The sequence below is a fragment of the Salmo salar genome, chromosome ssa20 (genome assembly GCF_905237065.1).
Source record: "Salmo salar chromosome ssa20, Ssal_v3.1, whole genome shotgun sequence".
Taxonomy (NCBI): Eukaryota; Metazoa; Chordata; class Actinopteri; order Salmoniformes; family Salmonidae; genus Salmo; species Salmo salar.
Window position 1 is genome coordinate 44432766 of NC_059461.1, and position 25376 is coordinate 44458141.

A 25376-nucleotide genomic window follows, 5' to 3' on the forward strand; every position below is an offset into this window, starting at 1 on the left:
AATAACACATATGGAATCAAGTAGTAAACAAAAAAGTGTTAAACAAATCAAACAAATATTTTAGATTCTTCAAAGTAGCCACCCTTTGCCTTGATGACAGCTTTGCACACTCTTGGAATTCTCTCAACCAGATTCATGAGGTAGTCACCTGGAATGCATTTCAATTAACAGGTGTGCCTTTGTTAAAAGTTAATTTGTGGAATTTCTGTCCTTCTTAATGCGTTTGAGCCAATCAATTGTTTTGTGACATGGTAGGGGTGGTATACAGAAGATATCCCTATTTGTTAAAAGACCAAGTCCATATTATGGCAAGAACAGCTCAAATAAGAGAAACGACAGTCCATCATTACTTTAAGACATGAAGGTCAGTTAATCCGGAAAACGTCTAGAACTTTGAAAGTTTCTTCAAGTGCAGTCGCAAAAACCATTAAGCGCTATGATGAAACTGGCTGTCATGAGGACCAACACAGGAAAGGAAGACCCAGAGTCACCTCTGCTGCAGAGGATAAGTTCATCAGAGTTACCAGCCTCAGAAATTGCAGCCCAAATAAATGCTTCACAGAGTTCAAGTAACAGACACATCTCAACATCAACTGTTCAGAGGAGACTGTGTGAATCAGGCTCTCATGATTTGCTGCAAAGAAACCACTACTAAAGGACACCAATGATAAGAAGACACTTGCTTGGGCCAAGAAACACGAGCAATGGACATTACACCGGTGGAAATCTGTCCTTTGGTTCCAATCACCGTGTCTTTGTGAGATGCAGAGTAGGTGAACGGATGATCTCCGCATGTGTGGTTCCCACTGTGAAGCATGGAGGAGGAGGTGTGATATGTGGGGGTTGTAATGGATATTTTTATCAATAATGAGGAGGGACAAGGTCAATCACTAATCAGATTATAAACTTTAATAATTTATTGATAAGGAAGCTGGTCACAATACCCACACAAAAATTAATAGAGTGAGAGCCTAATGATTCTGAGTTGGGCCTTGCCATATATATATACCTTGTTACATTTTCTTAATCAACCACAACTGTCTCAATGTGTCGAACTAACCGATAGTCTTCTGTGTTCTCGTACCAAGAACTGTTTGCTCTTAGAATAGAGGATAATGAGAGACTTGTTCGGAACAAAGATATCTCATTCCGAATACGCAAGTTTCAGACTTACAGGGGGTGGGAGTAAGAACACGAGATGTGCACAGCCGTGGTGGATTTAGATATAGAGTTAGGTGACAACAGCATCTTACATAACACAACCAGAGTAACAGGATTGTACATGACTATCATTCTTTTTTTTACACCTTTATTTTACTAGGCAGGCCAGTTAAGAACAAATTCTTATTTTACAATGACGGCCGTGATACAGCCCGGGATCGAACCAGGGTCTGTAGTGACGTCTCTAGCACTGAGATGTAGTGCCTTAGACTGCTGCGCCACTCGGGAGCCCTTAAAGTAATGATGGACTGTCGTTTCTCTTTGCTTATTTGAGCTGTTCTTGCCATAATCTTCTGTATACCACCCCTACCTTGTCAAAAACACAATTGATTTGCTCAAACGCATTGAGAAGGAAAGAAATTCCACAAAGTAACAGGTGTGCCTTTCTTAAAAGTTGATTGAAATGCATTCCAGGTGACTACCTCATGAAGCTGGTTGAGAGAATTCCAAGAGTGTGCAAAGCTGTCAAGGCAAAGGGTGGATACTTTGAACAATCTCAAATATATTTTGATTTGTTTAATACTTTTTTGGTTACTACATGATTCCATGTGTCATTTCATAGTATGTAGAAAGTCAATGCAGAAAATAGTAAAAAGAAGGAATGAGTATGTGTGTCCAAACTTTTGACTGATACTGTACATACAGTGCCTTCAGAAAGTGTTCAGACCCCTTGACTTTTTCCAAATTTTTCCAAATTTTGTTACGTTACAGCCTTCTTCTAAAATGTATTAAATCGTTTTTTTCCCTCAATTTAAACACAATACCCCATAATGACAAATCAGAAACAGGTTTTTAGATTTTTTTGCTAATTTATTCAAAATAAAAAAACTGAAGTATTCAGACCCTTTACTCAGTACTTTGTTGAAGCACCTTTGGAAGCGATTATAGGCTCGAGTCTTCTTGAGTATGATGCTACAAGCTTGGCACACCTGTATTTGGGGAGTTTCTCCCATTCTTCTCTGCAGATCCTCTCAAGCTCAGTCAAGTTGGATGGGGAGCATTGCTGCACAGCTTTGTTCAGGTCTCTTCAGAAATGTTTGATTGGATTCAAGTCCGGGCTCTGGCTGGGCCACTCAAGGACATTCAGAAACTTGTCCCGAAGCCACTCCTGCGGTGTCTTGGTGTCACGGTTGTCGTAGTGTTGAGACCAAGACGCAGCAGGAATATGTACACTCATCTTCTTTTATTTATGTGAAGAAGGAAAAACACCAAAAACGTATACAAAACACAAAACGAACTTGACAGTCTTGTCAGGCACACATAGCTAAACAAGAACAATCTCCCACAAAATACTAACACAAACACATACCTATTTATAGGACCCTCAATCAGAGGCAACTAGAAAACACCTGCGTCCAATTGAGAGTCCAACCCCCAATTAACTAAACATAGAGATACAAAATAACTAGACTAAACATAGAAGTACATTAACATAGAACAGTGCCCAAAACCCAGAATAATAAATCAAACACCCAACTACTAACACAACCAGCCCAAACCACATAAAACAAATAACCCCTGCCACGTCCTGACCAAACTACCATAACAAATAACCCCTTTTACTGGTCAGGACATGACACTTGGCTGTGTGCTTAGGGTCATTGTCCTGTTGGAAGGTTGAACCTTCACCCGAGTCTGAGGTTCTGAGCACTCTGGAGCAGGTTTTCATCAAGGATCTCTCTGTACTTTGCTCTGTTCATCGATCCTGACTCCCCACAGCATGATGCTGCCACCACAATGCTTCACCGTTGGGATGGTGCTAGGTTTCCTCCAGAAGTGACGCTTGACATTCAGGCCAAAGAGTTCAATCTTGGTTTCATCAGACCAGAGAATCTTGTTTCTCATGGCCTGAGTCTTTAGATGCATTTTGGCAAACTCCAAACGGATCTGTAATTTGCCTTTTACTGAGGACTGGCTTCCATCTGGCCACTCTACCATAAAGGTCTGATTGATGGGGTGCTGCAGAAATGGTTGTCCTTCTAGAAGGTTCTCCCATCTCCACAGTGGAACTCTGGCGCTTTGTCATTGTGACCATCGGGTTCTTGGTCCCCTTCCTGACCAAGGCCCTTCTCCCCCGATTCCTCAGTTTGGCCAGGTGGCCAGCTCTAGGAAGAGTCTTGGTGGTTCCAAAAGTCTTCCATTTAAGAATGATTGAGGTCACTGTGTTCTTGGGGACCTCTAATGCAGCAGACATTTTTTTGATACCCTTCCCCAGACTTGTTTTGGTACTCTTCCCTAAAAACTAGGGATGCACAATATATCGGTAAGCATATCAGAATCTGACAATATTAGCTAAAAATGCCAACATCGGCATCGGCCCGATGTCGAGTTTAACGCCGATGTGCTAAACCCATGTCAAAGCTGACGTGCATACCTACATAACGTAGGTAGATGACGTAATGACGCCACAAAAAATGTAGACCTATACAGTGGGGGAAAAAAGTATTTGATCCCCTGCTGATTTTGTACATTTGCCCACTTACAAAGAAATTATCAGTCTATAATTTTAATGGTAGGTTTATTTGAACAATGAGAGACAGAATAACAACAAAAAAATCCCTAAAAAACGCATGTCAAAAATGTTATAAAATTATTTCCATTTTAATGAGGGAATAAGTATTTGACCCCTCTGCAAAACATGACTTAGTACTTGGTGGCAAAACCCTTGTTGGCAATCACAGAGGTCAGACGTTTCTTGTACACATCTCAGGAGGGATTTTGTCCGACTCCTCTTTGCAGATCTTCTCCAAGTCATTAAGGTTTCGAGGCTGACGTTTGGCAACTCGAACCTTCAGCTCCCTCCACAGATTTTCTATGGGATTAAGGTCTGGAGACTGGCTAGGCCACTCCAGGACCTTAATGTGCATCTTCTTGAGCCACTCCTTTGTTGCCTTGGCTGTGTGTTTTGGGTCATTGTCATGCTGGAATACCCATCCACGACCCATTTTCAATGCCCTGGCTGAGGGAAGGAGGTTCTCACCCAAGATATGACAGTACATGGCCCCGTCAAATGATGCGGTGAAGTTGTCCTGTCCCCTTAGCAGAAAAACACCCCCAAAGCATAATGTTTCCACGTCCATGTTTGACGGTGGAGATGATGTTCTTGGGGTCATAGGCAGCATTCCTCCTCCTCCAAACACGGCAAGTTGAGTTGATGCCAAAGAGCTCCATTTTGGTCTCATCTAACCACAACACTTTCACCAGTTGTCCTCTGAATCATTCAGATGTTCATTGGCAAACTTCAGACGAGAATGTATATGTATTCTTGAGCAGGGGGACCTTGCGGGCGCTGCAGGATTTCAGTCCTTCAAGGCGTAGTGTTACCAATTGTTTTCTTGGTGACAATGGTCCCAGCTGCCTTGAGATCATTGGCAAGATCCTCCCGTGCAGTTCTGGGCTGATTCCTCACCGTTCTCATGATCATTGCAACCCCACGAGGTGGGATCTTGCATGGAGCCCCAGGCTGAGGGAGATTGACAGTTCTTTTGTGTTTCTTCCATTTGCGAATAATCGCACCAACTGTTGTCACCTTCTCACCAAGCTGCTTGGCGATGGTCTTGTTGCCCATTCCAGCCTTGTGTAGGTCTACAATCTTGTCCCTGACATCCTTGGAGAGCTCTTTGGTCTTGGCCATGGTGGAGAGTTTGGAATCTGATTGATTGATTGCTTCTGTGGACATGTGTCTTTTTTATAGGTAACAAGCTGCGGTTAGAAGCACTCCCTTTAAGAGTGTGCTCCTAATCTCGTTACCTGTATAAAAGACACCTGGGAGCCAGAAATCTTTCTGATTGAGAGGGGGTCAAATACTTATTTCCCTCATTAAAATGCAAATCAATTTATAACATTTTTGACATGCATTTATCTGGATATTTTTGTTATTCTGTCTCTCACTGTTCAAATAAACCTACCATTCAAATTATAGACTGATCCTTTCTTTATCAGTGGGCAAACGCACAAAATCAGTAGGGGATCAAATACTTTTTTCCCCCACTGTAGGTTTTGATTATGTTTTACTGGTAATGGCGACACACATACATGCCAACAAAATAACTGTTTGGTCAGTGTGTGTGTGTGTGTTTCAACTATTTAACTGTACTAGAAAGCTTAAAAGGCCACTAAAATTTGAAATATCGGTTATCGGTGTAGTTTTTTTTGGCAAGAAAAATATTGGATATCGGTATCGGCCCAAAATGTCATATCGGTATATCCCTACTAAAAACCTATTTTTGCTTTGTCTTTATGGGGTATTGTGTGTAGATTGCTGAGTATTTAAAAAAACTAAATGTGGAAAAATCAAGGTGTCTAAATACTTTCCGAAGGCATACATACATACATACAGTTGAAGTCGGATGTTTACATACACCTTAGCCAAATACATTTAAACTCAGTTTTTCACAATTCCTGACATTTAATCCCATTAACATTCCCTGTCTTAGGTCAGTTAGGATCACCACTTCATTTTAAGAATGTGAAATGTCAGAATAATAGTAGAGAGAATGATTTATTTCAGCTTTGACTTCTTTCATCACATTGGTATTCTTCAGCTTGCAAGCCTCCCCCTTTTTCTTTTAATGACTCCAACCTAAGTGTATGTAAACTTCCGAATTCAACTGTACATACATACATACATACATACATACATATATACATACATACATACATACATACATACATTATATATACATAACATACATTATATACACATAACATATGGTATGTCTATGGAGGACACTAACCTCATGCAGGGGGTATGCAGCAGAGAAGGCATTTTCGCTGAGCAGCCTTTCGATTCCCACCTCTCCTCTTTTTAATGCCCCATAAGGTGTCCGTGCTAAAATCTCATACAGCTAGGTCAGACAAAGGAATGTGTTGTACTGTCAAAGTGAGGAAGTCTATTATTCTACTACTGTAGTGTCAAATATATCAGATGTGTTTATCACATGTTCATTATGACCTCTTCGTATGGTGGTTTGACAATTACATTTCCTTGCATTAATCTAATAGACAGTCATCCAAATGAAGCCATGGTTGAGTGGTAACGCACCGGAGACCGGTGTTCTATCCCTGAGTCCACCCTTCCCACTGTTTCTTCCACCTGCCGTTATCCCCTTCTGATATGCATGATGTCTCAATAAAGTGTAAAAAACACCCCCAAAATATATTTCTTTAAATAGGATTATTGACCTTAAATAGGGACTGTTTAAACCTAGAAGGATCTGACTAGTAAATCAGGGTAGTGTTCACTGGGCACCAAATGGAAGAAAACAGACGGAAACAGGGAGGGACTAACAATAATTGTCAAATTTCATTTTCAATTCCAAAATGCTTTGAAATGGTTTCCGTTGCCTGCCTTAATGAACTCAACCCTGAGCTCAGATAGAGAGTTACCTGAAGAGTAGAAAGATCCACATTTGTGTGACAGAATCTGCACGGCTGTGTTTCCTTGAAATACCATATTGGTGACGCTTTTACTGCAAGATACTGATCCAATTTGAAGAATCAAGTTGAAATGGCAAACTCACTACTTGGTGTCTTTGGGTAGTCTTGAAGAACGTCTCCTTATTCTCACTGCCCAGAAACCTGTAGACACAGCCAGGTGGTCATACATAGTATGTACAGTATATGGCAGGCTTTGATGTTAAATATTGGATATACTCGTCTGTTGCCTAGATTCCACCTCTCTGTAGCAACACCTGCAACTCAAACACAACGCTGTGTTTTTATTTACCATGTATTTGACACCATTTAAGTCTGAATGTACACATCATGCCTTTTCACCTTCAGGTTAAACAGCATGGCCTGAGGGAATAATACTTTATAGAAGGTGTTTTCTTTGTACAAAACCAGTAAACTGGTTTTAAAACTGGACAAGTGTCTTGCTGGGAAAATCTAAACTGGTCATATTATTTAACTGTTTCAGGAAGATGTTTAGTTGTGGAAATACAAATAATTTAGTGTGGCTTGAATGACAGCAGCTGCTAAGCTGGATTTTAACGTACCTTTCCAGTTTGTTGGTGCGAAACAGGCAGGTGTAATAGTCCAGGGGCATGCTGGGCACGTCTTGGCTCATGAGGTTTGGGATTTTTGTTTTCTCTAGCATCCTCTCTGACCAGTTGTAGTTTGGTGTGGTTACCATCTGAGGAATATGCAGCACCATTATCTACTTGTGTCCCATTTGTTTAATTTTGTGAACATGTGAGATTAATCACCCTAAAGCAAGAGTGACCAACCCTGCTCCTGGAGAGCTACTGGGTATAAAGGCTGTTCAGTAGTTCTCCAGAATGAGGGTTGACTAGTGAATTGAAATTCAGTTAATGAACTCAACATTTCTATGTGGATTTTTTCAATTGATTCATTTCATTTCAATTCACTTTGTGAATTGACTGAATTGAAAGTTGAATTGACCCTAATACCAAAGGTCTACATCTCTTGACATGTGACAGGAGAGTAGAAACATAAGAACTGAGTCAACTGACTAACTGACCTGCAGAGGGACCCGGAGACTGATCTCCTCAGCGTAGTAGCAAAGGACACTCCAGGGGGCGCTCAGGAGCACATAGGAGATTTTCTTCTTAGCTTGAAGAACTTCCCGCTAGCAGAGAGGCAAACAGGAAAACAGAAATCACTGACTATGCATGTTGATAAACTGGATACAGCAATGATTTAATTCCACTGATGCTGGATGATAAAACTATTATAATGTAATAAAAAATGTAAAATGTTTCACACTTTTTACGTTGTTGGCATAATACAATTATATGTGGTAGCTTGTTGATTCAAGCACCCAGTAGAAAGGGCTAAGTAAATGACTTGGAAGACAAGCTCTCTGGAAGCCGTGTAAATATTGATAATGTCTTTCTCTTTCCTGGTGAATCCTGGAGTGTGCAACTCACATAGGAACCATGACTGGTATGGGAGCAGTTGTTTATGATGGGTGATGTGTAATTTATTGGGGCAGGAGTTTTTCCAGATTACATGACCTGATCAGGAATAACTCTGGGCCCTGGTTATAGGCTATAACTAGGGCTCAGAGTTTTTCCTAGTCTGGGCACAAAACTCAGGGCTCTAGTAAATGTAAACGACCCTGTCCCTTAGCCCTCGCTCACCATCTCCTGGTCGATGCCGGCTGCTTGAAGTCTGGACAGGAAGTCTTCCCTCCACTTCCTGTGTGAGTCTTGGGTGGCGTGACTTGACTTGTCTTTCTCTGATGCGCCATCCTTCAACACAGCTAAACTCTCCTCCCAAACTAACACAAAGTCTGTGGGACCCAGGTGTATACATGGTATTAACATGTGCAGATATATAAAATGAACATTGTAATTACCAATAAGGCTTAGGCTCTGCTCAGCAAACTTATATTCTCCATAGGCTCTGCTCAGTATCTTTCTCTGAAGCACCATCCTTCAACACAGCCAAATTCTCCTCCTAAATTAAACACAAATTCTGTGGGACCCAGGTATATACGTCATATAAACATGTGCATACCGTACATATACCCCTTCATGCAGTGTACAATTAGCATTGTAATTACCAATCGGCTTAGGCTCGGCTCAACAAACATTCAATCCATTTGTTGAAAGATTTTCAAGCAAGTATATTAATATTTGCACACAAAAATATGCACATTCAATTGTCAGCGGTGTGTTTACATCAAGCTGGCTTGTTGCGAATGCAAAGCTGTTCATAATGACGCAGTTCACATGAAAAGCACTTTGTTGTATACATTTTCATTTACCGAATGAAAAACAGAAGGTATATGTGTTTCCATCCCATATTTAACTGTTGATAGTTTTGCCACAAAAAGTGTTGCAACAAACAGTAAATGTGGCCATTATGCTCTTTGCACATATGCTCTAGCCAACAGCTCGCAGATACAGTCTAGAGGGTACATGAGGATGTTATAGGAGCGAGATCATTTCTATTTGTCCATAAAAATGGCAGCCAAGCACTGATCATCATCTCACCAGAATACAATATTTATAGGAAATTAGCATCAAGCTCATCACTGTGCACTCTCACCACCATGTGAAGTTCTAAATAAATGATTAGATCTGTAGCCTAATAAAACTGTGCATGCTTTTCCAAGTCTCAGTGGGCGTAGTGAGCACACAACATATTGTTATTCTGTCAACAACTGCATACAGTTGATGGTTATTCCATCAACAATTGTACCAAAACATGGTTTACACTGCCATTTGTCGCATGATATAAAAAAATACTAGTCACATGACTCAGACGACAAAATAACAGTCAGATGATATCAGCTGGTAGCATATTGTTTTTATAATTGCCACCTGTAATAGTCTGTTGTATAGTGTCACACCCTGATCTGTTTCACCTGTCTTTGTGCTTGTCTCCACCCCCTTCCAGGTGTCGCCAATCTTCCCCATTATCCCCAGTGTATTTATACCTGTGTTCTCGGTTTGTCTGTTGCCAGTTCGTTTTGTTTTGTGAAAGCTACCAGTGGTTTCCCCTTGCACCTGTCTATTCTTGTTTTCCCGGTTTTGACCATTCTGCCTACGATCCTGCCTGCCGTTCTGTACCTTGCCACACCACACTGGATTATTGACCCTTGCCTGCTCTGACACTGAGCCTGCCTGCCGTTCTATACCTTGCCACACCACACTGGATTATTGACCCTTGCCTGCTCTGACACTGAGACTGCCTGCAGTTCTGGATCTTTTGCACCCTATCTGGATTACTGACCTCTGCCGTCCCTTGTACTAGTAATAAACTTTTGTTACTTCGACACTTTCTGCATCTGGGTCTTACCTGAAACGTGATAGTATAGCAATGCTAAGTTAAAATGTGTGCTCTGTCGTTTGTTGAGTTGTCCCAGCAAGTCAACAAAGATTTAGGTAAACACAAGGATCTCTAAAAAGGAATATGTGTGATTAATCTCTTCTGTCCAATGGTGTAAAGTACTTAATAAAAAATCATTTAAAGTGCTACTTAAGTAGTTTTGGGGGGTATCTGTACTTTATTATTGATATTTTTGACAATATTTACTTTTACTCCACTACACTCCTGAATAAAATATGTACTTTTTACTCCCATACAGTTCCCCTGACACCTACTCTTTAGATTTAGAATGCTCAGGCAGTACAGAAAAATGGTCCCATTCACACACCTATCAATATAACAAGTTGTAATTCTTACTTCTTCTGATCTGGTGGACTCACTAAATGTAAATACTGCATTTGTAAATTATTTGTTTTTAAACTGTGCTGTCTGCTTTGCTTAATATATGGGAATTTGATGTACAGAATTTACTTTAACTCAAGTATGACAATTGAGTACTTTTTCCACCCCTGTACTTAAGTAAATGCAAAACCAGATATTTTTGTACTTTTACTCAAGTAGTATTTTACTGGGTGACTTTTACATGAATCATTTTCTATTAAGGTATCTTTTTCTTTTACTCAAGTAAGACAATTTAGTACTTTTTACACCACTGCTTCTGTCCCTGACCATCATGATTTAAACTTATACTCTCTAACCTTGTTATTTATTGAAATATGTTACCTAATTATTTTGTAGACATTAGTTCAGTGGCTGGTTGACAAATTGTATAGAAATGATGCAATTGATGATTAGAATTGAACCATCGCTGATGCTCTTGACAACCCTCAGCAGCCACTAATCAATACATATTTCAGAATCATATTGCATTCCATTGGAATTATTAGAAATCAGTCAACGCTTTTAGAACATTTTAAGTGTTTTTAATGTAATATATTTGAAACGGCTACAGAACTCAGCAATTCAAGCAGCTTTTTTGGCCTATTTTTATCACTATTCTGGTAATATTCAGCTAAATATGTTTATGTATGACATACTTGGGCCATCATTTTGGGTTGTCCTCATTGTAACACACATGTTAAGCCATTATTGGTCGTTACACCAATTATTTATTCGGTTTTGACCATGCAAAATCAATGCAGGTCCTTCCCATTCCAATTGTTTCATACCTCAATATGTTGTGTTATGAAGTTAATAACATATCAAATTGCCTTAGAGAAGATTGTTCCCTGATAATACAAAACCACATTTAATACCCTGATCCTGTTTGCCGTACTAACCGTATAGGGGTCATAACATATAATGCATGCAGTGAGACACATTTAGCTACTTCGAATATATTGCAAACATACCTAAATATAATCCAAAGTGGACAAATATGTGAAATGTGGCCCTCTGGCCCATGGACTAATAAGTAGGGAAAGGAAAAACTGACCTAAGATCAGCGTCTAGGGCCAACTTCACCCTAAACCCAGTGAGGACAAAGGAAAGGACACCAGGAATGGAAGAAATGTACCTAGCGGGCAAACTTTCGCACATAATGTAATTGATTGCTTTTATAAGTTAAAACTGGTTAAGAAGACGTCACCAGATTACAATCATCTGGTCTCTGTAAAGACCATATAAACATATATTTTTCATGACAAGATCCATACATTATTATTAGTTCAGATTAAAGATTACAACCAGATAAAGACGTTAAGAAAACGTCCTTACACAAGCTGTGTACAACCTGACCATTGCAACCAGTTTTCCCAATAGTTTTTTTTTATCCATCCTTACGTCATCCCATTCCATCAGTATACTCACCAATGCGAGTGATGCCATCGCTGAACACATTTTTGGCCCCAGAGCTGACCTGAGAAATCTGTGAACATGAATAGTTGATTTATTATCAATGTATCCACTTAAGATTGTTCCTAACCAACATCCACTCTCCCCTTAGTTATAGTGTTGTTGCAATTCGACTAATGCTCTCTGACTTCCTGTCTTTGTGATCAGAGTCACTGATTAATGTCCCAACACCATAACAGCAGACTAGCATGGGCGGGTGTTGACATAACATCATTATTTCTACGCACGCACGCACGCACACACACACACACACACACACACACACACACACACACACACACACACACACACACACACACACACACACACACACACACACACACACACACACACTCACAGTCCATAACTATGAGTGTTTAAATATGATCAAACAATATATTTTCATGATTACCCCAGTATCCATGCTCCCGTAGCTGTGGTCTGCAGTGTTAGTCATGGAGATGAGAGTGGTGATGTCCTCTCGCTCCTCTCCCCTCCTCATCATGGTCCCTCAGTAGGCTGTCTGGCTGCAGGCCTGCTCCACATAAAGTACCCTCATGTTCCATTGGTGTGAACAAGCTCCCAGAGCAAGCAAGATACCAGGGGACTCAGCACAATATGCCCTCTCATCAAAACACACAACATGAAACTCATACAGAAAAACAGCCACGTCCTAATTGTTCCCATCACTGTATGTCCAATTTAAATGACTTTACATCCCAAGTTATTGTATGTCTGTAAGTAACACGATTATGTCTGATATGCCATCATTAGCTGCATTAATGTACAGTGGCAGAGGAATTCGCCTCAGTAGCTAGACAGTGACCATTTGAAGGTATACAGCTCAAACATCTCAGTCATGGGGCTGTGTCCCTAATGACACACTATCCCCTATATAGTGCATTACTGTGCACTATATATGGAATAGGGTGCCATTTGATACAAAATCATGTTTTCATATTAACTCAATTGAGGCCATTAAGAGTAGCAAATTAAGTTGGGGTCCAGAGAACATGGCCTCTTAACAGCAACGTCTCACCACAAATTTCACAGAATTCCTCAGTGAGGACCAACTGACATTGAGTAATGACGAAACCCTGAGGCCTCAAATTTGTCTATTCACAATCTAGTCAAATAAACCGGTCAGGAGGTTTGCTATGTGGCACTGGAGTGTGGCTGTATGTTTCACCTCACACTGTTGGATATGAGCCATGCAGATAGCACTCCATTCGGGCTCTGACTCACAGCAATGGCTCTACTGTATACAGGGCAGAATGGTATCATGCACTTGTAATAGGGCTCAATTCAATCTAACCTGCATTACGGTGTTAATGCAGTTGCTTTTACCCCATGGTTAAATAAAATCACAGATTGGTTTTGGGTGCTATGAAAACCTACTACTACTACTGCTACTGCTGCTGCTGGTGCGTTTTCAGACAGTAGTTTGTACATGTAGACACTGCGTAAACATATGGCAGGTTTGACCGAATCCCAGCCTTAGGCCCTGAACAACTCTATCCTGTGACTAATCTATTTACTTTTCTTTCTTTGGAAACACTTAACTAGGTTCAGGAATTTCTGAAGAATTGCAATATTTACCTGGAGCTAACTTTACAACTAGCACTGCTGGGTGATTTGAAAAGTCATAGTCAATCGATCAATAATATAATAATACTTAATAATAATAATTTACAATCTGTAGAAACTATGAGATTAGATAGGTTGAGAACCTTTGTGAAATGTCACAGCACAATTGAAAAATATATGGCAAATAGAAAAACTGGATGGTGTTAAGAGATAAACTCATTTTTAAAACTTGATAAAACTTCAATTTTTTTCTTACAAAGATAATTTGTAGAAATCCAAAAAACTTCACAGATCTTAATTGTAAAGGGTTTAAACATTGTTTCCCATGCTTGTTCAATGAACCATAAACAATTAATGAACATGCATCTGTGGAATGGTCATTAAGACACTAACAGCTTACAGACGGTAGGCAATTAAGGTCACAGTTATGAAAACTTAGGACACTAAAGAGGCCTTTCTACTGACTGAAAAACATCAAAAGAAAGTTGCCCAGGGTCCCTGCTCATCTGCGTGAACGTGCCATAGGCATGCTGCAAGGAGACATGAGGACTGCAGATGTGGCCAGGGCAATAAACTGCAATGTGCGTACTGTGAGACCCCTAAGACAGCGCAACAGGGAGACAGGACGGACAGCTGATCGTCCTCGCAGTGGCAGACCACGTGTAACACCTGCACAGGATCGGTACATCCGAACATCACACCTGAGGGACAGGTACAGGACGGCAACAACAACTGCCTGAGTTACACCAGGAACGCACACTCCCTCCATCAGTGCTCAGACTGTCCGCAATAGGCTGAGAGAGACTGTACTGAGGGCTTGTAGGCCTGTTGTAAGGCAGGTCCTCACCAGACATCACCAGCAACAACGTTGCTTATGGGCACAAACCCACCGTCGCTGGACCAGACAGGACTGGCAAAAAGTGCTCTTCACTGACGAGTCGTGGTTTTGTCTCATCAGGGGTGATGGTCGGATTCACGTTTATCGTCAAAGGAATGAGCCTTACACAGAGGCCTGTACTCTGCAGAGGGATCAATTTGGAGGTGGAGGGTCCGTCATGGTCTGGGGCGGTGTGTCACAGCATCATCGGACTGAGCTTGTTGTCATTGCAGGCAATCTCAATGCTGTGTGTTACAGGGAAGACATCCTCCCCCCCTCATGTGGTACCCTTCCTGCAGGCTCATCAGGACATGACCCTCCAGCATGACAATGCCACCAGCCATACTGCTTGTTCTGTGCGTGATTTCCTGGCAGACAGGAATGTCAGTGTTCTGCCATGGCCAGCGAAGAGCCCGGATCTCAATCCCATTGAGCACGTCTGGGACCTGTTGGATCGGAGGGTGAGGGCTAGGGCCATTCCCCCCAGAAATGTCCGGGAACTCGCAGGTGCCTTCGTGGAAGAGTGGGGTAACATCTCACAGCAAGAACTGGCAAATCTGGTGCAGTCCATGAGGAGGAGATGCACTGCAGTACTTAATGCAGCTGGTGGCCACACCAGATGCTGACTGTTACTTTTGATTTTGACCCCCCTTTTTTCTTTTCTTTTTTCTCTTTTTTTTAATGGTTGGATCAGCTTAATATTGCAAAAAGATTGTAGCTTCCATCAATGTAATTGTCTGCATCATTTCCAATCCCCCATATATTTATTTTGTAAAGATATATATTCATATACATACACATATGCAGACATATACACATATATACATACACATACCTATATAGACCTACATACTTTTTAAAATTATTATTCCCGGCAAAACCCTACCACCCTTTCCCGAATTGGAGTAAACTAATAAACAATAACACTTAGGCTTCTACCTTCAGTATATACATCTTATAAACATTTTGCAGACACAATCTATTTTACAATAGTTATATTTTGTTTGTTTTTAGTCCTTCCTCTGTTTCTGATGTCCATCCAGTTTGATTTCTATTTGTAACTGTGCTATTTCACAACGTTTTGGAACCTATATACATTTTACAGACCCTGTATGTTTTACATTGGTTATCTTGTTATTAGTCCCACCCTTCAGCTCCATTCAACCCCTCCCATCTATCGCTCAACACCATCCATTTTGGATATCTATTTGCCATATATTTTTCAACTGTGCTGTGATGCTTGACAAAAAGTACTGAACCTTTCTTTTCGCATAGCTTCTACAGATTGTAAATTAAAAATAAACATTTTTGCTAAAATAATGATTATATTATTGATTTATTGACTATGCCTTTTCAAATCACCCAGTATTGCTATCTGCAGCGTTAGTTCTAGGCAAATGTTGCAATTCTTCAGCCATTCCTGGACCTGTGACCAAAAATGAGCTACATATGGACAATACTAAAATAAATGATCTAAATGACTGCCTCCTCACAGCAAAATCTGCAGAGCTGGGAAGATTGTATCCCGTGTATACATAACATTCTGTTGGTTGCAAGAATTTTGTATAGTAATTTTAATGGAAAAATTCAAAGTTATGAACCCTGCGTTGTTTTGCGTATCAATGCATAAATCATGTGCCATGGAATGGGTACATCGAAAATCTCTTCCCAACTATTTCGCAATTTATATTGCACAGCTGTCAGTTTTTTTGGTCCTTAAATTAAATTGGTATATGTTTTTACTTATCACACTTTTCTTTAACCATTTATGTTCTTTAATACAGGGATACAAGTTCCTTACTTTTTTCCCCCTCTACTTGCCTCTTCCATTTTTGTTGTAATGCTGCAATTAGTTGGTTGTAATTTTGGGTAGAGCAGATATTTCCATATGTCTGTGTTAGCTGCATGTGTGACATAACGCCACAAGTCCTATTAATATCATTCACAGAAATTATACCTTTTTTAATAATGTCCTCGAAAAATTATTTGTATTTATCAATTAGTATATTTGAGTTTAACCACAATATTTGTTGTATTATTTGTTCTGTCTTTTCCGGTGGATTAAACTGAAATTTCAATCAACTTTCTAAGGCTTGTTTAAAAAATAACGTTATTTTGGAGATTATTTCCATTTCAAACAACCGAAAGTGAGCAGGTGTAATCTGAATAAAGGGAAAAAGGCCATTCTTGGACATAGGATGAGACATTCCTACCAATTTACTAGAGAACAAGTTTGGATTTAAGTATAACTTTTGTATGACTGATGCCTTTAGTGAGAGGTCTAATGGTTTAATATTTAATAATTTCTGCCCTCAGAATTCATATTCGTTATATAAATAGGCCCTTTTAATTTTGTCTGGCTTGCCATTCCAAATAAAATTGAATCTTTTTGTTCATATCATTTAAAAAGCAGGTCACTAGGTGTAGGCAAAACCATAACCAAATAGGTAAACTGTGATATAACTAAAGAGTTAATCAGGGTGATTTTTACACAAATAGACAGGTATTTTCCTTTCCATGGTAGCAAGATCTTATCTATTTTTGCTAACTTTCTTTAAAATGTATTGAAGTGAGATCATTTCTTCCTTTTGGGATTTGTATACCGAGTATGTCCACATCTCCGTCAGACCATTTAATTGGTAAACTACACGGTAATGTAAAATTTGCATTTTTTTGTGATCCAATGCGTAATTTGGTTTTAATCCAGAGAGGATAGCAAAAGTATCTAGCTCCTCTATGAGGCTGTGGAGAGATTCTAGTTGTGGTTTTAAAAGAAAACATGAATCATCAGCGTACAATGTGTAAGGCGTCTAGGTGTAGCAGGTAAGGCGGAGTCAGGCGCAGGACACAGAGATGAGTCATTCACGTAACTTTACTCAAAACAACAAATCTTCCAAGAAGGAAAATAATCAAGCTCACAAATACAGACCAACTTACAAAGAACAAACATACACAAAACCATGGGGGGAACCAGAGGGTTAAATAAGGAACATAATTATGGGAATGGAAACCAGGTATGTACAATGAAGACAAAACAAATGGAAAATGAAAAGTGGATCGGAGGTGGCTAGAAAACCAGTGACGTCGACCGCCGAACGCCACCCGAACAAGGAGAGGGACCAACTTCGGCGGAAGTCGTGACACAATGACACCTTCGTTTTTAAGCCACGGATTTCTAATCCCTTAATATTATTGTTTGATCTAATTTTAACAGCTAACATTTCGATGGCAATAATAAATAGATCTGCTGATAGTGGACAACCCTGTTTAACTCCTCTAGATAGTTTACAACTTTCCGAGATGTAACCACAGCCCAGTGCGTCCTGTGCCAGCGCCCCGCACGTGCCGGGCTAAAGTGAGCATCCAGCCAGGACGGGTTGTGCCAGCTATACACTCCAGAACTCCAGTGCGCCTCCATGGCCCAGTATATCCTGTGCCAGCTCCGCGCACCTGGCCTCCAGTGCATCTCCCCAGCCCGGTACGACCTGTGCCTGCTCCACGCACCCGGCCTCCAGTGCGTCTCTCCACTCTGGTATGCCCTGTGCCTGCTCCACGCACCCAGCCTCCAGTGCGTCTCCCCAGCCTGGTACGCCCTGTGCCGGTCCACGCACGAAGCCTCCAGTGATGATCCATGGCCCGAAGCCTCCAGTGATGATCCATGGCCCGAACCCTCCAGTGATGATCCATGGCCCGAAGCCTCCAGTGATGATCCATGGCCGAAGCCTCCAGTGGTGATCCATGGCCCGAAGCCTCCAGTGATGATCCATGGCCCGAAGCCTCCAGTGGTGATCCATGGCCCGAAACCTCCAGTGATGATCCATGGCACCAAGCCTCCAGTGATGATCCATGGCCCGAAGCCTCCAGTGGTGATCCATGGCCCGAAGCCTCCAGTGATGATCCATGGCACAAAGCTTCCAGTGATGATCCATGGCCCGAAGCCTCCAGTGGTGATCCATGGCCCGGAGCCTCCAGTGATGATCCATGGCCCGGAGCCTCCAGCGACAGTCAACAGTCCAGAGCCTCCATCGACGGTCTGCAGTACAAAGCCTCCAGCGACGGTCGGCAGTCCAGAGCCTCCAGCGACGGTCGGCAGTCCAGAACCTCCAGCGACGGTCGGCAGTTCAGAGCCTCCAGCGGGGGTTCCCAGTCCAGAGCCTCCGGCGACGATCTATAGTCCGGTTTCTCCGGCAACGATCCATGGTCCGGAGCCTCCGGCGACGATCCACGGTCCGGTTCCACGAAAGTGGGGGGAGCCTCAAGCGGAGCGGGGTGTGCGTCCCGCACCGGAGCCTCCACCGAGAGGAGATGCCCACCCGGACCCTCCCCTATAGGTTCAGGTTTGCGGCTGGAGTCCGCAACTTTGGGGGGGGAGTACTGTCACGCCCTGACCTTAGAGAGCCTTTTTTATTCTCTATTTTGTTAGGTCAGGGTGTGACTTGGGTGGGCATATCTATGTTTCTATTTCTTTGTTGGCCTAGTATGGTTCCCAATCAGAGGCAGCTGTTTATCGTTGTCTCTGATTGGGGATCTTACTTAGGCAACCCTTTTTCCCACCCGTGATTGTGGGATCTTGTTTGTGTGTAGTTGCTTTCTGCACTGCACATAGCTTTACGTTCGTTTTCGTATTTTGTTGTTTTCCCGGTGTCATTTGAAATAAAAGAAAATGTACGCCTACCACGCTGCACCTTGGTCTCATTCCAACAACGGACGTAACATTACTTCCTCTTTCAAAATATAATTCGGTGAATCATGCGTGACTCCATCATTTGTAACAAGTTTCAATAAAAAAAAATTGGTAGCATTTCTAGTTTGAAGATTGAAAAAGAATTTGGTGAATTTTTCCCCATATTCCATCCAGTTTGCTTTATTTTTTGAATATATTACACTGAATCTTCCTTGAATAAGTTCCTCCATTTCTTTTAGTTTTTCCTCTAACTTATTCTGTGCCTCTATGGTAGTGTTTTTATTGCTATCTAATGCAAATTAATTACTTAAAAATCATACAATGTGATTTTATGGATTTTTGTTTTAGATTCCGTCTCTCACAGTTGAAGTGTACCTATGATAAAAATTACAGACCTCTACATGCCTTGTAAGTAGGAAAACCTGCAAAATCGGCAGTGTATCAAATACTTGTTCTCCCCACTGTATATAGAAAAGCTATATTTTTATTGTATTATTACAATCCATAACCTGGATAGAATTGTGTTTCATTATTTTCCTCGTCTATAAGAACTTTGGAATGTTTTAAATAGCCGTGGAGTAGTCTTTGTGTCTCTGAACAACTGGTCATCAATATATAGTTTATCGACAACGAGAGCTACTCGTTTCCCTTTTAATCTATTTTCCTTGAAAATTGGATACAGAACTTTACACCGTTCTGCAATTTTCTTCGGGAACTGGTCATTCATGCCAATTTTGGTCCCAGCAAGTCTTTTACCCAGGCTTTTAACCATTATTTTATCTTTAAATGAAGCAAATTTGGCAACGATTGGGCGTTCATACCTCTGCCCTCTCTGTCCGAAACGGTGTACACGTTCGAGTTGGATTTTGTCGATTGCTTCGCGTGGAATCTGAAGCGCTGTAAGGAGGAACTCTCTAACTACAGATTCAGGAACTTCTCCTTCTTTCTCTTGGATACCTGTAAGTACCAGATTCTCTCTCATGGATCTAGTCTGTATGCCAAGTAAGGCTTCTCTCAGAACGATTTTCTCCTTTTTAAGTTCATTCACTTCGATTTCAATCTAATTGACTGTCACTTTTAGCTTGTTTGTTTCCTTCTTCAGTGTCGCAGCTTTTTCATCACTCATCTCGAGGCTTGCCTTCAACTCTTTTATATCCTAACTGACTAATTCAAGTATACCCAGTTTGTCATTTATTGATTTTAACAGATCGGTTTCGACCTTTACCATTCCCGGTGGTGAAAAAATGTAATCGTCTGTCTGTAGAAGAGTCACGTTTTCATTTTGAAACCGGTTCCCCTGTCTTACTCTGTCATGTTTGGGTGTTGCTTGTTTTCGTAATATTTGTCGATAAATTTCTCTAGTCTTAAGATTTGTTTTGTGTTATTATCCAGATTGAAGGTTATCACCCACCAGATTGTGTAGTGCTAATATTTAGTCTAACTTGCCGATATTGAATATTACGTTTTTATCTTGAGGTGCTCAACATAACTACGTTCAGTCCGCCATTACCTGTCTCCGTCCCGCCCCTACCTGTCTCAGTCCAGCCGTTTTCCCCCCTTTGTTCAGGGACACATTATTTCATTTCTGTTAGTCACATGTCTGTGGAACTTGTTCAGTGTATGTCTCAGTTGTTGAATCTTGTTATGTTCATACAAATATTTACACATGTTAAGTTTGCTGAAAATAAACGCAGTTGACAGTGAGAGGACGTTTCCTTTTTTGCTGAGTTTAGATGGGAGGGGTTGAGTCTAGCTGAAGGGTGGGACTAAAAACAACAATATAATTAATGAAAAATATACTGGGTCCGTAAAATGTATATAGGTTCAGAACTTTTGTGAAAACAGCACAGTTAAAAATACATGGCAAAACCCAAACTGAATGGTCTTCAGCGATAGATTGGATAGATTGAGGGTAGCTGAAGGACGGGATTAAAAAAATATATATATATTATGTATTTTACAATAGTTGTGTCCGTAAAATGTATTTAGTATGTATAAGCTGGAAGTAGAAGTCGAAGTGTTGTTGTCCATCAGTTTACTCCAATTAGGGGAGGGGTGGTAGGGTTATGGTAACATAATAAAGAAAAATATATTTGTAAAAATGTATATACTGTACTTCACCAACACTTTTTTGGTTGCTATATGATTCCATAAGCGTTATTTCATAGTTTTGATGTCTTCACTAGTATTCTACAATGTAGAAAATAGAACAAATAAAGTAAAATCCCGTGTGGCTCAGTTGGTAGAGCATGGTGTTTGCAACGCCAGGGTTGTGGGTTCGATTCCCACGGGGGACCAGTACGGGGAAAAAAATGTATGAAATGTATGCATTCACTACTGTAAGTCTCTCTGGATAAGAGCTTCTGCTAAATGACTAAAATGTAAATGAATTAGTAGCTGTGTCCAAACTGACTGTTACAGTAAATTTACAAAAAAAGATATGGGAGATTGGAAACTATAATGGAAGCTGCAATATTAAAGCTGATCTACACCTGAAATAAATAAAAAACAGTTAACTAGCCAGCAGAATTATAATACATTGTAAGACCTGTCTTAAGCATGTGTCATTATAATCATCTCATAATGAACCTGACTAAATACTTTCTCGCTCTCAACATTAACTATTATTAATTTACACTGTTTTCCCTTCTCTTATTTCTCTCATTTCGAGCTCACCTGTGTTCATCCAGTTTCACCGTTATGGCGCACACCCAGGTTAGCACTTAATCACCATCACAACGTTACAGGTGGAGTCCCTCCTCAGTCCAGATACTATAGATGGGAAGGAAGGATATCCTCAGAAATCCTACTCTGTTCTGGGTCTTCCCAGACTAAAAGGCTTGGTCCGTGTGGCGTCTCTCCAACAGCAACTAATGTTCTGTACTCTTTTACTGTAGTAGTTGTTACTAACTTCCCTAACTGTCGCTAATGCCAGAGGCACTGCAGGATACAGCACTCAGACATAGACATACACATCCGGGCAGGACAGATAAGAGACGAGGGAGGGAGGGAAGAAAAGTTAGCAAGGAAGGGAGTAAGAGAGAGAGAGCAGGAAGGAGGAGAGGCTTTTGTTTGCTGTGAAGGTGGAGCTCCTTTCACCTAATTTCACCCGTACAACCCCTGAGACATACGTGCAGACACACACACACAAACACACCAGATGCACGCACTCACGCAAGCACGCAATAGTTTATCTTTTCAAAATTATTCATTTTTTTATGAGGAAATACATACCTTTGCATTGGTCAAGTTGATTGATCTTGTCTTCACAGGTAAAATATGAGTTTTACAGGCTTAATATAACTTCTGACGTATATACTTTAAAAATGATTTTAACTGTTATTCTACATGAACAAATGAGAACTTCCAGAATTACTGTTGGTGTGTGGCAATGGAAAAAATTATAACTGGAATTAGAATTTCAGTTTACTTCCTGAATTTACTGAAATAAAATGCAATTGACCCCTATGCTGATGGCTAGGCATGATTCTTACATTTCACATCCATATACTAACTGCATCACTCTACTGCACTCTAGTGCTGTAGGCTCCTCATTTGTATTTTCCCAATCTAGACATGAGGGATGCTACTGATGAAGGAGATGTTGTGAAATATATTGGCTCTGCTGAAAGACCAGCTTCAGGGCAAGTCCATATCAATTCAGTTAATCCAGGACATAAAATATAATGCCTTACTATTTCATATAAGCATGTATGAGCTTTTATGAAGTGTTACTGACATATTTTAACATAACCTCCTTCCCATGCTCTAACAGTATAATGAATATGATGTTTTCAGTCTATATGCTGTGGTGAATGAGTTAGGGTAAGATACTTTTATACTTATGTTAAACAATCACGGAGACATAAGAAAATAACACTTATAGTATAATCAGTGCATTTGGAAAGTATTCAGACCCCTTTCCTTTTCCCACATTATATTATGTTACAACATTCGAAAATTGATTAAATATAAAAAAAATCCTCAATCTACACACAATACGCGATAATGACAAAGCGAAAACAGGTTTATTTACATAAGTATTCAGACCCTTTGCTATGACACTCGAAATTGAGCTCAGGTGCATCCTGTTTTTTTATATTTTGATTTCACCTTTATTTAACCAGGTAGGCCAGTTGATAACAAGTTCTCATTTACAACTGCGACCTGGCCAAGATAAAGCAAAGCAGTGCGACAAAAAACAACAACACAGAGTTACACATTGGATAAACAAAAGTACAGTCAATAACACAATAGAAAAATCTATATACAGTGTGTGCAAATGGAGTAAGGAGGTAAGGCAATAAATAGGCCATAGTAGCGAACTAATTACAATGTAGCAAATTAACACTGGAGTGATAGATGTGCAGATGATGATGTAGAAATGTAGAAATACTGATGATGTAGAAATACTGGTATGCAAAAGAGCGAAAAAGTAAATAAAAACAATATGGGGATGAGGTAGGTAGTTGGATGGGCTATTTACAGATGGGCCAAGTACAGCTGCAGCGATCGGTAAGCTGCTCAGATAGCTGATGCTTAAAGTTAGTGAGGCAGATATAAGTCTCCAACTTCAGAGATGTTTGCAATTCGCTCCAGTCACTGGCAGCAGACAACTGGAAGGAAAGGCGGCCAAAGGTGGTGTTGGCTTTGGGGATGACCAGTGAGATATACCTGCTGGAGCGCGTGCTACGGGTGGGTGTTGTTATGGTGACCAATGAGCTGAGATAAGGCGGAGCTTTACCTAGCAAAGACTTATAGATGACCTGGAGCCAGTCGGTCTGGCGACTAATATGTAGCGAGGGCCAGCCGATGAGAGCATACATGACGCAGTGGTGGATGGTATATGGGGCTTTCGAGAAAAAACGGATGGCACTGTGATAGATTGCATCCAGTTTGCTGAGTAGAGTGTTGGAGGTTATTTTGTAAATGACATAGCCGAAGTCGAGGATCGGTAGGATAGTCAGTTTTACGAGGGTATGTTTGGCAGCGTGAGTGAAGAATGCTTTGTTGCAAAATATGAAACTGATTCTAGATTTAATTTTGGATTGGAGATGCTTAGTATGAGTCTGGAGGAGAGTTTACAGTCTAGCCAGACACCTAGGTATTTGTAGTTGTCCACATATTCTAAGTCAGAACCGTCCAGAGCAGTGATGCTAGTCAGGCGGGCGGGCAGCGATCGGTTGAAGATCATGCATTTAGTTTTATTAGCGTTTAAGAGCCGTTGGAGGCCACGGAAGGAGTGTTGTATGGCATTGAAGCTCGTTTGGAGGTTTGTTAGCACAGTGTCCAAAGTAGGGCCAGATGTATACAGAATGGTGTCGTCTGCATAGAGGTGGATCAAATAATCACCCGCTGCAAGAGCGACATCGTTGATATATACAGAGAAAAGAGTCGGCCCGAGAATTGAACCCTGTGGCACCCCCATAGAGACTGCCAGAGGTCCTGACACCAGGTCCTCCGATTTGACACTGTCACGACTTCCGCCGAAGTCGGTCCCTCTCCTTGTTCAGGCGGCATTCGGCAGTCGACGTCACCGGCCTTCTAGCTATTGCCAATCCACTTTTCATTTTCCATTTGTTTTGTCTTTGTTTTACACAACTGGTTCCAATTCCCCAATTACTTGTTCATTATTTAACCCTCTGTTCCCCCATGGTTTTTTGTGATTGATTGTTTGTATGTATACGGTCCGTTATTGTGGGCTAGTTTATTGTGTTGTATTCTATTGATTCCTTGAGTAAATTACCTTCCTTTCTCATATCTGCTGTCCTGCGCCTGACTCCTCCACACCAGCTACACACAGGCCGATTACAGACACACTGAACTCTATCTGAGAAGTAGTTGGTGATCCAGGCGGGGCAGTCATTTGAGAAACCAAGGCTGTTGAGTCTGCCGATAAGAATACGGTGATTGACAGAGTCAAAAGCCTTGGCCAGGTCGATGAAGACGGCTGCACAGTATTGTCTCTTATCGATGGCGGTTATGATATTGTTTAGTACCTTGAGCGTGGCTGAGGTGCACCCGTGACCAGCTCGGAAACCGGATTGCACAGTGGAGAAGGTACGGTGGGATTCGAAATGGTCAGTGATCTGTTTGTTAACTTGGCTTTCGAAGACTTTAGAAAGGCAGGGCAGGATGGATATAGGTCTGTAACACTTTGGGTCTAGAGTGTCACCCCCTTTGAAGAGGGGGATGACCGCGGCAGCTTTTCAATCTTTAGGAATCTCAGACGATATGAAAGAGAGGTTGAACAATCTAGTAATAGGGGTTGCAACAATGGCGGCAGATAATTTTAGAAAGAGAGGGTCCAGATTGTCTAGCCCAGCTGATTTGTACAGGTCCAGGTTTTGCAGCTCTTTCAGAACATCTGAT

General features: G+C 41.0%; 1 protein-coding gene across 1 annotated transcript in view; it reads right to left on the reverse strand.

Moving 5' to 3' along the window:
• Window positions 1–21982, reverse strand: part of ano7 (anoctamin 7) — a 76754-nt gene extending 54772 nt beyond the window's left edge. Inside the window, exons 1-8 of the mRNA XM_045703345.1 lie at window positions 21681–21982; window positions 12269–12391; window positions 11833–11890; window positions 8328–8479; window positions 7706–7813; window positions 7221–7357; window positions 6744–6801; window positions 5958–6068 (exon numbers count right to left, since the gene is read on the reverse strand). Of these exons, the coding sequence (XP_045559301.1) occupies window positions 5958–6068; window positions 6744–6801; window positions 7221–7357; window positions 7706–7813; window positions 8328–8479; window positions 11833–11890; window positions 12269–12361 (717 nt within the window). The 5' untranslated portion in view covers window positions 12362–12391; window positions 21681–21982. The remainder of the gene's footprint in view (window positions 1–5957; window positions 6069–6743; window positions 6802–7220; window positions 7358–7705; window positions 7814–8327; window positions 8480–11832; window positions 11891–12268; window positions 12392–21680) is intronic.
• Window positions 21983–25376: the final 3394 nt, after the last annotated feature.